Source organism: Corapipo altera, unplaced genomic scaffold (genome assembly GCF_003945725.1).
Source record: "Corapipo altera isolate COAL_440 unplaced genomic scaffold, ASM394572v1 62, whole genome shotgun sequence".
NCBI lineage: Eukaryota > Metazoa > Chordata > Aves > Passeriformes > Pipridae > Corapipo > Corapipo altera.
Window position 1 is genome coordinate 4,546,041 of NW_020884894.1, and position 16,961 is coordinate 4,563,001.

Consider the following 16,961-nt stretch of genomic DNA (forward strand, 5'->3'; position numbering starts at 1 on the left):
CGGTGGTTCTCTGCTTTCCTCCAGCTCGCAGGGTTTGATTTTGCTCATAGAATCATGGAATGGTTTGGGTTGGAAGGGACCTTAAAGCTCATCCAGTTTCACCCCCTGCCACGGGCAGGGTCACCTTCCACTACACTAAGTTGCTCCAAGCCCCATCCAACCTGGCCTTGGACACTTCCAGGGATGGGGCAGCCACAGCTTCTCTGGGCAACCTGTGCCAGGGCCTCACCATCCTCATCTAAAAAGTTTTTTTCTTCCTTATTTTCTTCCCTCCTTCCTGCTCAGCAGCACACAAGCATGTTTGGAGGCTGCCTCTCACCTGGCAGGGCGGGCACAGCTGGGAGGGTCCAGTAGGGACAGGAGACAGACGGCCAGAGGCATCTTTCCTCTGGGCTCGTCTCGGTCTCCAAGGGCTCGGTGCCACTTGGATGTATGACAGCAGGTGGAAACCCAGCAGTCTCCCTGGAAATGGCTGGAGGGGACTTTGATCTAAGCAGCTCTGTCAACAGCATTAATACAATAAAAATAATCAAATTCACTCAGATGGAAATGAGAGATGGAGGGATCAGCAGACAGCAATGCAAATCCCAGGGAATAAAGAGGGCAGAGCAACAGCACATCCCCCCTGCAACACCAGGAGTTCAGAGGCTCTTCCAAGGAACCACAATCTTGAATTCATCAAAAAGTCACTGCTTTTTCCCCCCTTTTTTCCCTTTCCTTTTCTAGCTGGAGGCACAAAGGGGGTGGGTTTGCAGAGGGAGGGCTGCCCAACTTCCTGCACAGCACGCACACACCCAGAGGGAAAACAGGTCTTCAGTTGTTGCACTAAGCACCTGGTTTTCCCAAGATTTCCCTTGAAATGGAGTAGGGAGCTGTGGGAGCACATTGTGGGAGTGCTGGTGGCCAGACTCTGCATCGCTATTTTCTCCTCCTACCCTGGAGGGAGTGACCATCCTTAACATGAGGTTATTTTCCTGAGGAAGGCAGTTTAATGGGAGAAAAGGGGATTTTAATAAAGGAGCTGTCAGTCAGACAGGAAAATGACTGCTGCCATTAAGTGTTGGCTATTTTTTGTTTTGGATCCTCTACGTTCTGGAAAAAAGTTAACTCCGATCACATGTCCAAAGGAGGGAATGAGCTCCAGTGACTCTTGGCTTTGTGTGTGTAACTGTGGGGATGGACACCCAGGTAGAGCCTCAAAATGATTATACTCAGCACACTGGGAACCCAAAGATAAGAAGGATGGGGAGCCACTGGAGCAGGTCCAGAGGAGGCCATGGAGGTGTTCTGGGGGCTGGAGAACCTCTGCTGGGGAGACAGGCTGGGAGAGCTGGGTGTCCAGCCTGGAGAAGAGAAGGCTCCAGGGAGACCTTAGAGCCCCTTCCAGTGCCTAAAGGGGCTCCAAGAGAGCTAAGGAGGAACTTTGGACAAGGGCCTGGAGGGACAGGATAAGGGGGAATGGCTTCCCACTGCCAGAAGGCAGGGTTAGATAATTCCATAACACCATGAAACTCCAGCCGTGGGGACTTGGCCACCACCTGCAGTCACTCCATCATCTGCTTTACGTGACCTGTAGGTCACTGGTGGGGACACACTCCAGAGTCTGGCATCAGCAGAATGCTGGTATGGATTCAGAAATGGCATTGTTGGGGTTCTGGGAGCACCATGTGCTGGTGTTCAGACTCACCTTTAAATCACCTCTATGACCTGGAAGTGGCAGATACAGCAGGTTACAGCCTGTAAGTGGCCAGGATGCACCTCTTTTTGGATCCTGACAGTATGGCTTTGGCTCCAAAGTCACCTATCCCTGCTTAATAGGGGTATTTCACCCTCCAGATCCGGTTGCTATGACGGGACACAACCTCTTTTATTCCCTGAAGTTTTTTTTACCACCACAGGGACATTTGCCACCTCTGAGTGATCTCCAGAGGCTGCCAGTGCAGCAGGGGTGAGCAGGGAGAGGAAGGGGCAATAGGGTTCATTCACAGAACTGCTGGTTAAATGAGGCTTGGGAAAAAACCAGCCACATTGACCCAATATCCACGAGAGAGACGGAGCAAGCAGTGAGGAGGGGAATGAAAGGAAAGAAAGGCAGAGTGGGGGACGGGAAGGAGAGGGGAGTTCAAGCCTCCTGTCTAAGGGAGGGGGGACAACAGGGGGGTCACCTGGACAGGTGGGGCTTGGCCAAGCACCCCCTGATCCACCCTGAACCCCCCCCTCCTGTCTCCACTCCCCTCCCTTATTTCCAGCTCTGAGCTTTGCTCAGTTAGCGAAAGGGTTAAGTTTAATTTATACTGATTTCTATTTAATATCATTCTCTCCCCGTAGGAGCCGGCAGCTGTGAGCTGATTGTAGTCCCTCATTATGCAGTCTGTATCACTAATGGCCTGTGACAAAGGCATGCCATCTTCCCGGCCTTACCCCCGAGAGCCAATTAAACACACATACTCCCTTCCTGTTTGCGGCGCATTACAATGAAATTAAACTGAATTTCAAAATCATTTTCTCCTAAAGACATCTCTTTGCAATAATTAATGCACGCTATTCCTTTGCAGCTGAAATATTCATCAGGAGTGTTGACTAAAAAAATTTTTAGAGCTGATTGCCCTGCACCCCATGCGTCGGGTGATGGTGCTCCAGTCCCAGCCCGCAGTACCCGCCTGGCGTGGGGACTCGTGGTGACACGGTTGGCAGAGTGATCTCTGCTCTGGGAGAACAATTATAATAAATTACAGCTTCTTCAAGAACCATCAATAAATACGGTTGCACAGAAGGCATCAGAAATCCAGCTTGACTCCTGACACAATGGCACTGCTAACACACAGTAAAGGGGGGAATGAGGAGGTCAGAGCTGTGGGTATCATGGAATCAGAGAATCATAAAATCACTGAGGTTGAAAAAGACCTGCAAGACCATCGAGGTCAACCTGTGATTAATCCCCACCTTGTCATCCAGTCCAAAGCACTCAGTGCTATGTCCAGTCCTTCCTTGGATGCCTCCAGGGATGGGGACTCCATCACCTCCCTGGGCAGCCCCTTCCAATGCCTGACAACCCTTTCCAGGAAGAAATTCCTCCTGATGTCCAACCTGAACCTTCTCTGGCACAACTTGAGGCCATTTCCTCTTGTCCTGTCACTGGTTGACTGGGAGAAGACACTGACCTCCCACCTTGCTACAACCTCCTGTCAGGGAGTTGTTGTAGTTGGTAGTTAATGATTCTATGATCCTATGACACAGTCCCCATGTAAATAAGCTAAATCTCACCCATTTGCAAAGTTTAATACCCCAGAAAACATGAAGCAGTGGTATTTTATGCTTAGGAGCAAGGAACCCCAAACATCCCCCACTACTTGGCTGACTCACTTTGGTCAACATATGCAAAGCCCATTCCTGAGCCCAGCATTTGGAAGTACATCCAGCCTGCACTCCAGGCTGCCACTCCCAATTCCCAACCCCCCCAGAAGCTGGGGAACCCTGTGGGCCAAACCAGAGCTGCTGTACCCCTCTCCCCTCTGCCAGGTGCTGTGGGAAGCCACCCTGTACCTGTTCTGAACCAGCCATCAGGCGTGAAGGCATCTGCAGTTTCTTTGGGTCGGTTCCAGTACTCCCGGAAGACAGTGGGTCCTTTCACGAGCAGCTCCCCTTCTTGTCCCTCCAGACCTGGTGTGACCTAGGACAGGCACACAGTGAGTGCATCTCTCCATTACCTGTCCCCCAGCACCACATTTTGGGAACGAGCATGGTGACTGAAACATCATGTGGTCTTCCAGCCTTTACCAACCTCCACCACACCCTGCCCACTTGCAGGACCTCTTTCCTCAGGTGGCTCAACCAGGTGCTTTTGATACTCCAAAGCACTGGAAAGAGACACCTGTGTCATATGAAAACAAGGACTGCTAACCTGGTACTGCAGTCCAGGTAGGGCAACGCCTTCCAGCTGCTGGGAGAGAGCTCTCACACACAAACATAAAGGAAATAACCTTGGGAAACAAATGGTCCTTTCTGACCCCTTAAACACTTCCAGGGATAGGGCAGCCATAGCTTCTCTGGGCAACCTGTGCCAGGGCCTCACCACCTTCTCAGGGAAGAATTCCTTCCCAATTATCACATCTAACCCTGCCCTCTGGCAGTGGGAAACCATTCCCCCTTGTCCTGACACTTCAAGCCCTTGTCCAAAGTCCCTCTACAGCTCTCTTGGAGCCCCTTTAGGCATTGGAAGGGGCTCTGGAGCCTTCTCTTCTCCAAGCTGAACAACCCCAGCTCTTGTGCTCCCATGACATGCTCTCATGCCTGTGCCACCCTGCTCCCTGCTCTGTTGACAGACAAAACCCTTCACTTTCCAAAACTGTCAATCTAACAGTTATTTTTTTCCTGAGGAGGTGGCAGGAAACACCATCTGATTTGTGCTTGGAGACACACAGCTCTTTTTAGGTTCGCTGGAAGGCAACAGTTGTAGTGACAACGTGGTCCCCTGCAAACCTGCCCAGGCAGGTTTTCTATGGCAACAAAACAAATATCCTGCTGTTATGGAAACTGGGGAATTGCAGGAAGGTCACAGACTTGCCTGCCATGGCACCATGTCTCATCTCCTGCACATACATCACTTGGCAATTAGAAGGCTGCAACAGGCCAAGGGAGCAGGCACAAATGTTGGAGCACTTGTGGGACTGTGTTAAACTCAAAGGTTTTGCAGGGAAGATCATGGAATCACGGAATGGTTTGGGTGGGAAATGACCTTAAAGCTCATCTTGTTCCACCCCCTGCCATAGGCAGGGACACCTTCCACTAAAACAGGTTGCTCCAAGCCTTGTCTAACCTGGCCTGGAACACTTCCAGGTATGGGGCAGCCACAGCTTCTCTGGGCAACCCATGTTAGCACCTTACCACCCTCATAAGGAACGATTTCTTCCCAATATCCCAATGTAAACCCACTCTCTGTCAGTTTACAGCCATTACCACGGTGTGCAAAGCCACTCATGGGATGGAAGGCACTGTGGGATGTACTTGCTCCATGTGTCTGTGGAGAACAGCTCAGTAACGGGAATTCTCTGCCACTTTCTGAGCCACTTTGCACTTGAGCTGCTGCAACACGGACAAGATACATCTGGGACCCCGAAAATCAGCAGTGCCAGAAACAGGGCCATGAGGGAAACAGTAATAGCAGCACTGGCACATCAGGCAGTCCCAGGGCAGGGCAGGATCTGTGGCTCTCTGCAGCCTTTGATGGAAACAAAGCCTCCCTAATGAGAAACGCTCAGAAAACTGCTTTTTAAGGCATAATATTTAAGTAATTTCTTCCTGATGTCCTGTCCTGGAGGATGGCGTGACATGAGGATCTCTGCACACACAACTCGGGATCCCAGAGCCCTGGCTGGGCATCAACTCCCTGCCTGGAAGATGCTGCAGGAGAGAAAGGTTGTTAATTCCAAAGAGGAACTGACTGACAGCAAGGTAAGGGTAGTGCTGGGTGAGTTCTCCCCAGGGGTTCTGAAAAAGGGAGCCTGAAGTCCAGACTATCCATGAGCAGGACAGCACAGAAAAACCTGAGGTCCAAGAGAGCCCAGGAGAAAAATCTGCACCTGCAGCAGCAAAAGGGAAAAGGATGCAGAGAGGGCACAAAAAGGGCACAAAGGGCTCAAGAAAAGGCACGAAGGGCATAACAGGCATGAAGCCTCCACGGGCAAGCATGGCAGGGCCGTGGGTGGGTGATGCAGAGGGACCAGCAAGGCTGGTTTCAGGGCTGGTAGAGGCTATGTGGAATTTTATGATGCAGCTCTGTCTTCTCACTCTTCCTGCTGGTCCAGCTGTGGCATCACAAAACAAGCACTTCTCTGAGCAGCGTCCTAGTTTTTGGGCTGCTTCCAACTCTCCCAAAAGGGCTGGGGAGGGGGTGACAGAGGTAAGAACATGCAACCGGTTCCCTGAGCTTCACCTACAGATCCTGACATGCTTTGGCTTCTTCTTGGCAGCGCTGAACACAAGAACAGGTGGAAATTTGGCTGCTACAAAGCCCTTCAGCCCCATCCTACCCAGGCACCACACGGTGCCGGATAACTAGATACCTGCACAGCTGAGCTGCCCAAGGGACCAATCCTGCCCCATGTTTACCTGCACTCTGTGATGTCTGCTATGAATCAAGCCTTGAAACAGCTCCAAATTTCTTGTCATATCAACTCAAATTTTGGCAGTGGCTCAACCCACATCTTATCTCGAGCAGAGCCCCTTGGCAGCAGGCACCTCCCTGTTGTGTAATTTAATGATGTTATGGCTGGCTTGCAAACAGTAAAACAGAAAGGCCGTGACGTTATCTTAATAGGATTTTGCTTGCTGAACTCAGAATGTCACTGGCACCGCTCCCCAGCGTGGCAGAGGGGACGCGAACCAGCTCACAAACAGCGTAAATTAAAATTCAAGGTTCAAGGCATTTATCTCCTACAACCCCTCGTGTCTGATCCCTGCTAAAACCCCACTAGCTGGCTCTGGGAGCAGGGTTGGAAACACACGGCTGGGGTGGTTGTTTCCTTTCTCCCTCAAATCTCAGCGGCTCCCGGTGTTGAGGCACCAGTTCAACGGCACAAGCAGCTGCTGGAAGCATCAGATTTCTGATTGCACAGATCTCCCCCTCTCCCAGTACCATATTTTAATGCATTCAAGCAACTTTAACACCCAGGCACAGTGTGGCCCTAGAGGTTGTTGTCTGAGAGCTTCCTGCTCTAAACCCAGCCGGAGAATAGAGCCGGCCCAGCCGGCACACGAGATAAGATTCCATTTTCCACGCATGAAAATAAAAGGTTGTAATAAATCCTTTGAAGGACTAAATCTGGGTGATTATAAAATGCATATTTTCCCCGTTCCCATTTTATCTCTTTATTAGGAGGGCGGTTTGTAAAGAGCTGGGAATCCCCGCTTGGCAAACGGCCCTGGGATTTGTTCAAAGTGCCCATTTGTTTTCTTGCGGTCTCTGCCCCACATTCCTCCGGGAACTGCGGGAGAGGAGCTTGTAATGGACTTTAATGGAATTAGGGGCTTTTATGGAGGGAGGCTCAGAGCAGCATGTCCTTCTCTGGGAAGCAGGGGAGGCACAGCAGATTCCTAAGCAGAAACATGTGGGAGACACAGTGAGAAAGCCGGAAGGTGAGGTTTGTTGGGAAGGTAAGAACGTGTTATTGGGCTGACAACTGGGAGGAAGACAGACAGGCTTTTAGGAAAAAACCCAAATATCTTCAGGTTGCAAACAGCAGGTTTCAGGGGGCACATATAATTTCTACCAGATGCTTCCTTCCCCCTGCCCCTCCAAATAATCACATTATCATGGAATGGGCTGGGTTGGAAGGGACCTTAAAGTTATCCTAGATCCAACTCCCCTGCTATGGGCGGGGACACCTTCTACTAGATCAGGTTGCTCCAAGCCCCATGCAACCCAGCCTTGGTCACTTGCAGGGATGGGGCAGCCACAGCTTCTCTGAGCAACCTGTGCCAGGGCCTCACCACCCTCACAGGGTAGAATTTCTTCCCAATATCCCATCTAACTCTGCCCTCTGGCACTGGGAAGCCATTCCTCCTTGTCCTGTCACTCCAGGCCCTTGTCCAAAGTCCCTCTCCAGCTCTCTTGGAGCCCCTTTAGGCACTGGAAGGGGCTCTCAGGTCTTCACAGAGCCTTCTCTTCTCCTGGTGAACATCCCCAGCAGAGCAGAGGGATTCCAGCCCTTGGAGCATCTCCATGGCCTCCTCTGGACTTGCTCCAGCAGCTCCATGTCCTTCTGATGTTGGGCCCTAGAGCTGGAGGCAGCACTGCAGGTGGGATTTCACCTGAGCAGGGCAGAGGGACAGAGTCCCCCCCTCATCTGCTGCCCACGCTGTGGGATCAGCTGAGGGCAGGGAGGGGAGGTGGATTTCTGGGTCCCACTACACACTGATGGCTCATGTTGAGCTTCTCTTCCACCAAAACCCCCAAATCCTTCTCCCCAGGGCTGCTCTCAATCCATTCCTTACCCAGCCTGTGTTTGTGCTTGGGTTTGCCCCAATCCACATGCAGGGCCCTGCACTTGGCCTTGCTGAACTTCTTTCCTGGGTGAGCACCACAGGCTGTGGTTCAGAGCATCATCTCTCAGAAGGGACCTTAAAAGGGGCTTTGTGACTCCATGAAGGAAAAGCATTTAGACTTGGGAGGAAGGAAAAGTTTCTGCAGCCCTGCCTCCTCTGCCACAGCCCGAATGCACTGCTCGGCTTGGAATTGCTTGGCATTTTTCCCCATCTTGTAAATAAATGATTACTGTGATCAAAATAATTAAGCAACTGAGCACTTAAGTGACTAATAAAGACAATAATTTATACGTGTGAGGTTTATGGAAATGATGGAGTCCTTTTAGCAGTTCTCCCAGAGAAGTAACTATTTTCTGGTGTTTGCTGGGGTTTTTTAAACGTACTAGAGCACAGAAAACGATATAACAAAGTCTGAAGGACTGACCCAGCTCCCTTCTGTACTCCAGGGTTGGGCTGCAGAGCACGGATGCTCTACCATGCTCCCAACACACCACTGCTGGAGCTTACTTGCCACCAACACCTCCAGACACACCCCTGCCTCTCGAGAGACCTCTCACTCACCCCTTCAAGACTTTGGTGGCCCAGAGCCTTGTCCACCCTCTTGTCAGGGAGTTAGAGAGAGTTAGAAGGGTCCCCCCTGAGCCTCTTTTTCTCCAGGGTAAACACAGCATCCAACAGCTCAGCCCCCATTGACCTGGAGAGAGCAGGGAAGCTCCAGGCTTTGCCCAGACTCTGCTTTTCCAGACCAGGAGATCACGCCACATCCAGAACTGGCATGGTGGGTACTGAGGGAGGTGAGGACATGCCCACCTGCCTCCTAAAAGGAAGCTGGAGACCAATAACCCACTTGACAGTGCCTTTTAATCACTGTCTCCCTGGGCCATATTGGAATGGATGTCCTAGGGCTGCAAGGTTTGCTAGAGCATTACCAAATTCCCAGGCAATCTGAACTCTCCTGCACATTCCTAATTAAAAATTCCCTGCTAAGTTGCATGTTTTTGTCATGGCATTATTGTTCCTCGGAGCTCCATGTCCTGCAGCATCCTGCACAAGCCTAGCAGGAGGTAATTTAGACACAGAACAATTTTCCTCCTGCTGGAAAAAGGCAGATTTCTGTTCCTTGGGGACACAGCACGGGGAGAGCAAGGAAAAAATAAACCCCCAACCTAAAAACCCCAAGCCCAGGCTGTAATCTATGAGGCCACATTTCACATCTGTTTTTGCAATGTTAACTTTTATAAAAGGGCTGGGAATAACACAATCCATTTACTTTTCATTTTGGAGGGTTATAAATTTAAAAGCAAGGCTCGTGCACAGTGGAGCTGGAACACTGAAACTTATTTTCAAACAACCCAACCCTTTACTTACAGCAAATGTTGCTCCACTGAAAACAAAAGTGATTGTCTATATTTTTAGGCAATACTGATTTTTGAAAGTTACAGAACTGATTAACTCCAGATGATCCCAAAAGCACCACAGAAAACAACCCAAGTTTGGGAAAGGTCAGTCCTCCCCGCAGTTGTTCCACAGACACAAAACTTCTTATCTATATTAACACCATAAATTAAACGTGTAACACTATTCCAGAGACGCCAACAGCTCTCCCTGCTGCTGTTCTCATCCCTCTTGTTTGCAGGCTTCACCAGATAATAAACGAGGTGAGATGTCAGCACATCCTCCCTCTCCCTCCGCTTTCCTCGTTAGGGGAAGGCTCCCGATGTGACCTCATGACGCCCGTGCTGAGTCTGTGCTCGGGGCAGGCAGAGGACCAGGGAACTATTTAATTAGTGGCCCACCTTTGTTTTGGTTTCCATCAGCCTCCCTTAAAAGTGGAGGTTGTGAGGCTGTGATGAGCTTGGGACTGCCCCAGAACCTCTAATTGCTCCTTGTGCTGAGCTACTCTGGTGGCTGGTGCCTCCTCCCCTTGGCTGGAAGAACTCCAGAGGAGTTCTGGAAGACTGCCCCCCTTTCTTCTGCCTCTAGTTCAGCATCTCCCTGCCACATCCAGGGCTCTCCCACAGACATCGCAAGTCTCCCCTCAGCTATGAAGATGAAAGGTCTAGTGGAAGGTGTCCCTGCCCATGGCACTGGGTGGAACAAGATGAGCTTTAAGGTCCTCCCAACCCAAACCATTCTGGGATTCTATGTAAGCACAAAACAGTAATAAAGAGATTAATAAAGATTCTGAGGGTGCTGTGACAAAAGCGAGTTTAACACGAGAAACACTTGTGGAAAGAGGGTTCTTCTTGACATACAGATTCAACTTCAATATGCAAGGAAATATTCTCCTGGGATCGAGTCTGCCTGTGTGAGAAGAGTCTTCAGCTGAGAAATAAGGGGACATGATGCTAAAGTAATCTCTGCCTCCACTTTTATTACCAGGAAGAAATAAAATAGAGCTATGGCCACATATTAAGCAAAAATAATCAGAGGGCAGAGAGAAAGAAGGAAGGAGATATAAATACATCTGAGAATGGAATTACTGACTGAGTTGACCAAGGAACTGGATGTGATCAATGAGAAGCAGCTAAAATGTTTATACAGTAACAAAAGCAGCCTGGGCAACCAAGTGAAGAAACTTGAATTAGTCGGGCAGGACACAAAACAGGCTTCTGAGGAGATGAGAGGAATATGGGGAAACAAAAACGATAACTGGAACATACACAAGTGCAGTGTCCAGCACTGTGAGGGCTTTGGAAGGAGGTTTTGGAAGAAGCAGAGGCAAATGGAAAATGGGAAAAAATGCAGCATGAGTTTACCAAAGGTGGATTGTGCCAGAAACCCTCAGGGCTGGAGCTGCAGATAGAAGAAAAGCAGCAGATCTAACCCAGGCTGCCTTCAACAACGCATTCCCCACACTACCTGATCAGAGGCTGAGGGCAAGCTGCTCATGGGAGATAGAACTGGGATGCTGGAGGTAAGGTCCACCATTGAGATACCAGAATATGAGGATGGGATGCAGCAGGGACAAGAGAACAGGTGAAAAACTGGAGATTTTATGGAAGTGTAGGAGCACCGAGGACAAAGTACAAACCGGTTTAGGCTGAAGCCTGATCAGGATAGGAAAGGAAAAAGCAGGTGTTCCTTTGGTTGTTCCTCTGGGCCAGACAGGATTCCCTCGGCCAGGCAGTCACATCCCCACCAGCAAGTCCATCCCTGGCCATTTTCAGGAATGCCAGGCACGGCTGGCATGTGCTTATCTCCATTCTCAGGAGCTATATACAGGAAAAGAGCCTGGTACAGTCGCACCAGCTGTTTCAGACTACCTGGATGGATGAGGAGAAATCCCACAGAGATGCATGTACAACAGCACCTCCAAATGGGACCTGCCCCAGAGGGGTGTCAAGTACCCACATCCACACCACCCACGGGCAGCAGCCATGGGGTGCCCAGTCCTTGGAGGAAGCCTCCAAGACAATCCCGGCAGCTCAGTGGTGACCGAGCACCTCCCCACGGTTCTCCAGAGATCTTGGATGAGCATGAGCAAGGTGGAGTCGCTCCTGGTCCGCTCCACAGGGACATCAATGCCAAGACCTCCAGTCACAACCACCGTGACAGTGCCAGCTGCCCCCAGCGCCCGCAGCCCTGCCGAGGCGCTGCCAACCAGCAGCAAGCTGGGAGCAGATGGCAGAGACACAGGGGGCATGGGAGGAGGGGCCAGGGAATGCTGGTGGCTTTCGGGAGCGATGGCCACAGCCGAGCCGTTCCTGTCCAGGACGACAGCTTGCATATGGATAAACAACGAGATAATTACAACCTTTGGAGGGGGGAGCAAAGCCCATGGCACAGCGTCCTCCTGCTGCCAGCGCCTGCAACCCATCCGTCCCCACAGCTCCCTTCGCAGCCCGGTCACAAGGAAATCACTCGCCATAAAAGCCCTGGCTACAGCCCTGTGTTGGATACAGCTGTGAAACCATTTATCTACTGAGAGACCCCCATTGTCAGGGGCTGGGGTTTGGCTTTCGTGCGAGTGAGCAATTTGGAAGAGATTAAAAAAAAAAAAAGAAATCCAACAAAAATGACAACCCAAAAAAATCCAACAAACAAACAACTAAAGAAGGAGAGAGACAATACCCGACAGCTTGCAGGGTTTCCAGGCCTCTGCCAGCTGGGAAGCTGAGCGTATGAAATATGCATTGCACTGAACAAAGCAAACTCAAACGTTCAGCACTGGAGAGCTGTAACCCTTTCCTGGGCACTGGAGCCACGGGAAGGGCTCCAAAAAATAAGGGGAAAAAAAAACAGGGGAAAAAAAAACAGGGGAAAAAACATTCAGAGCTGTGGGTAAGGATTATTGAGCCTAAATGGTCTGACAGACTCAACAGAGAGTTGCTTAGGGTAGCTGAAAAGTTTAGGAGCTGCTTCGGATGCAAGTGGTTCCAGGAGCAAGATCTGGGATGACTCAAAACAGGCAAAGTTACTGTTCCTGACATCTGCTTCCACACCTCTGCTCCCCAGGGATGTGTTAGAGGGGAAGCACTTCTCCCAGCACTTCTCCCAGCATTCCCAGGGGATCAGGCTCTCTGTCCCCACACTCCTGCACAGGGAGGAGGTAGGGACACTGTCAGGGCAGGCACTGTGAGTCCAGTGGGACTGTCACCTCCTGCCCACGCTGTCCTGTCACAGGTGTCCCCAGGCTGCTGTGCATCCTTGGCTGGAACAGACAGAACAGTGAGGGGATCTCACCCGGCTGGAGCAGCCTCAGGCTGGGCATGGCCAACAGCCTGATCCATGTGTAGCTCGGGAAACCAGCTTGCAGCTCAAGGTGCAGAAACATCCAGTTGAAAACCTGAACTGCGATGTAACGGAGCACAGGGCTCATGAGATGTGAGGAGATTGAAGGGCTGGAGCACGCGTGTGAAAGGAATCCAGCACTCTAATCAAGGCATGGGAGAAAATGAAGGGAAGAACAGAGATCCAGCAAACTTTCAGCTAAGTAGATTATTGATCTTCAGGGTGTGCCAGGAACCAGCTTTGCAAATTACAGCAGTCCCCTGCTGCCAGCTCAGGCAGTTCCCGGATGGCAGAGCAGAAACACTCCCCACCTCCCTGCTCCTGCCACCCACACGCCTTCCCCAGCACCACCGCGCTCCTGTTTGGATATCACGTGTCCAAAGGGTGATGGCGCGAAAGGAAAGGGCTCAACGCCCCAGTCTAATGGGAGAGACTGTGTTAGTGGGGAAAAAACAGCTCGAAGAGAGTCTGTTGTTGAGGGAGCAGAAGGCAGGAACTCGAGCCCAACACAAGCGGGGAAGGCGGTGACCTCGCGAGGCTCCACAAACAATTCCCTTGGCAAAGGCAGGCGTGCTCTGCTCACAGTCAGGAGGGTCTGCATGGCACAGCTGAGGTGTGAACGCCTCACAGATTGCCCTGACAATGTGCCTCACCCCCAGTACGGAGATCACCTGCTCACAGCAGCCTGGTGGGAAGAGATGGCTTGGAGCCCAACTCCTACCGGCGTGCTCAGCATCCCACTGGATCAGCCCCACAGTGTTCACCCTCACCGAATCACAGAATACCCTGAGTTGGAAGGGACTCACATGGATCATCGAGTCCAACTCCTGGCCCTGTGCAAGACATCCCAACAATCCCACTTCGTGCCTGAGAGTGTTGTCCAAATACTTCTTGAGTTCAGACAGGTTTGGTGCTGTGGCCCTGGGGAGCCTGTTCAGTGCCTGACCACCCTCTCAGGGAATATCCAACCTAAACCTCCCCTGACTCACCTCCAGCCATTTCCAACTGTCACCAGTTCTACCATCAGCCCTCCCACCAGGACCTCTCTGCCTTTGCCAGGTCCACACCATGGACCTCCCGGCCCTCAACCAACACTCCGTAAGGCTCAGAGCCTTCCTGCAAGGGAGCGAGGAAGGATTTGTTCATCCTTCTCATAATATGCAAGGAAAAGGCCACAGGGTTATCCAGTGGCACAGGCAGGGTGACACAAACTGGATCTTCCCATCACAGGGACATCCCCTCCGCTGTGGAGGAGCTGATTTAAACAAAGTCAGGCCTTTGACTGGTGGAGCGTGATGAGCACTCGGACTGTCAGATCCTCCTTGTTTTAAATAAATTCCACTGACGTACTCTCTGCTGACATGAATTATTAACCAAGCATGATGCACACACAGTGCCAGCAGCCGCGTCTCGGGGCAGGGACAGGCAGCAGGTGAGGCTCTGCCCGGGACCTCAGGTGTGAGGCAGTGGAATTATAGCATCCCTGGGAGCAGAGGGGTGTCACCACCTGCCTGCCTGCCTGGCCACGCCATGGAAAGTAACACTGCATGCCCAGGGCATATAAAACCCAAACTTCTGACATCTCCACACATCCGCCTGTGCCAAGACACACTGGGAACAGTGACTGTTTTTCCCACCTTGTGACAATCCCAGGGACAGAGGCAGCTGGCTCTCCTTCTGGAAATGTTGTGGATGTCCTGGAGGTACCCAGCCAGCCACTGTCTCCTAGGGTGGCCTGAAACAGATGGGACCATTTTTCTCCCTTCAGCCTGAAGAAAATCCCAGTTAAGCTGGGACAAGGGGAATGGTGGGTGAGATGGGGACAGCTTTTCAGAGAGGAACCAACCCACTAGCCAACACCCAGAGGCAAACTACCACCTCCCCACACCCTCCCTGACTGATGACTTAAGAATTCACCACAATGTTCAAAAGATCCCCAAAGGAAACCTTGATGGAAAGCAAACCATCAGCAAGGGGCGAGGAGCCAACACCAGAGCTGGTGGGAGCTCCTGGAAGCTGTTGGGAACTCCTGGGACCAGTGTGAGACACGGGTATAGACCTCAGCCACCTACACTGGGGCGTGTAGGGTGTATGTGAGAAATGGCCGGGATAAAAGGGTAATTCCTCTGTCCCAAAAATAAACTCCAGCAGCCTGAAGCCAGGGAAAAGAGAAGAGTTATGCGAATCTCAGCTCTCTGAAGGCCTGAGGGGATGATGGGCTTCCAGTATCAGACACAGGTCAGCTGGGCTCCCCTTCTCTGGTCACTCAATGCAATGAGAAGGAAGGGGAAGGAGTATTGAGCAGAAAAATAACATCTCATTTTTTTTCCTCTCATAATTCAGTAGAACAACATCCACATTTCATCCTGGAAGTAGCTGCACTTTGGGTATTCTCATGTCTGAGACCTAATCTGTAAAGAGCCCAGAGATCCCTTAGGGGACAAAAAGCATTACAGGATCATTATTAAAAGGGACATGTTATATTTCATGTCTCAGTTCCACACAGTGGAAAAAAAAAGGCCAAGAGCTAACTCTGGGATGAGGGGACAAACCTGTGAAACATAACACCCATCCAGGGAAGTGACAAAAATAGGATGTGGTGAGTCTCCTGCTTTGCCCACTGTTCAGCCACACTGTGGTGTGTCACTGCTGTGGCAGCGACACAGAGGAAAGAGCAGAAAACCTTTTTTTTTAATAAAAGCCATAATCCCTGGCCAGAGTGGCCCCTCTCATCCCTCTCCCGGGCTAGTTTTACATGTCTGGGGTGAGACCTAGCACTCATACAGTATCAGAACATGGAACACAACCTGCCCCAGCCTGAGCACAACACACCCACGGGGCTGCCTGTGGTCCTGCTGCTTCCTCCACCTGCTAGCACAGAGAATTTAGAGAATAAAAGGTTTTCTTGAGCCTTTCATCAGTGCTTACCCCAGTAGTGTCTCTGTACACCCTGCATAGGCTGGGAGCTCCTTTCAAACCCTCGGCATGTAGGTGGCTGGATGAGAAGCAATTTCCCCAGAGGAATGAGTGAAGCCACGTATTTCAGGTTGAATCTCACGCCTGCCTGTCTCCCACCCACACAGCCACACGGCTGTAATTTCTCTCACACACACATTTATCTGCTCAGCCGAGCCTGGACATCACCTGGGGATTGATCTGACGGAGTGACACGACCTGCACCCACAATGAGGGAATGTGGCAGGAATGCAGACCTTGTTCAGCTATTTGTGTGGTAAGAGAAAGGACTGAGGTAGCAGGACAGCCTGGACCAGCCCTGGGCTGGGCTGCTTCTGCAGTCAGATATTTAGGATGGGGGTAGATCATGTATCCCAATCCCAGATATCCAACTTCTGATACCAGAACTGCAGGTGCAGACATCATGCGGCAGCTGGAGCTCAGCATGGAGCTGGATTTTCATGGAAACCTGATGGGTTTCCCCCAGTGCTGTTTCAAAATGAATGCAATCCCCAAGGCCACCAATCACAGAATCGCAGAATGGTTTGGGCTGGGAGGAACCTTAAAGCTCATCTCATTCCACAGGCAGGGACATCCCACTAGACCAGGTCTTCGCACTGAAAGAGATTTAGATGAGATATTGGGAAGAAATTCTTCCCTGGGAGAGTGGTGAGGGACAGGAATAGGTTGTCCAGAGAAGCTGTGGCTGCCCTATCCTTGGAAGTGTTCGAGGTCAGGCTGGACGGGGCTTGGAGCAACCTGGGCTAGCGGAAGGGTATCCCTGCTCATGGCAGGGGAGTGGAACCAGATGACCTTGAAAAGTCCCTCCCAACCCAAACCATTCCATGATTCTATGATTCAGTGGTCAGTACTTGTTCAGTCCATAAAGTACCATGGCTACAGTAACCCAGAAAAAGAATACAAAACCCTTTAAATAGCATAATTGACTCCCTGGGAATTACAGCAGTGGAAGCCTCAGTCCTCGAGGTTTCAGAGGGCTGGGAAGGAGAAAACCTTCCATGAGTGAAGACCTTTTCAAAGTGAAACAAACATGGCTGAGTACTACCTGTGTGCTGTTCTCATCCCCCTGAGCGTGGATGGTGTAGGAACGAGCCCCATTCTTCAAGGTCTCGGTGGCAACGCGCACTTCCACCCCTGGGAGAGGGGTGCCCACGGAACCTACAGAGGGAAACAAGGTGGGAACAGTGGACAGCCTCTGGGAAATCACA

General features: G+C 51.1%; 1 protein-coding gene across 3 annotated transcripts in view; it reads right to left on the reverse strand.

Moving 5' to 3' along the window:
* Positions 1-16,961, reverse strand: part of ACSF3 (acyl-CoA synthetase family member 3) — a 56,804-nt gene that overhangs the window by 18,802 nt on the left and 21,041 nt on the right. For all 3 annotated transcript variants that reach the window (XM_027646708.1, XM_027646709.1, XM_027646707.1), the window contains exons 6-7: positions 16,799-16,911; positions 3,544-3,670 (exon numbers count right to left, since the gene is read on the reverse strand). In XM_027646708.1, the coding sequence (XP_027502509.1) occupies positions 3,544-3,670; positions 16,799-16,911 (240 nt within the window). The remainder of the gene's footprint in view (positions 1-3,543; positions 3,671-16,798; positions 16,912-16,961) is intronic.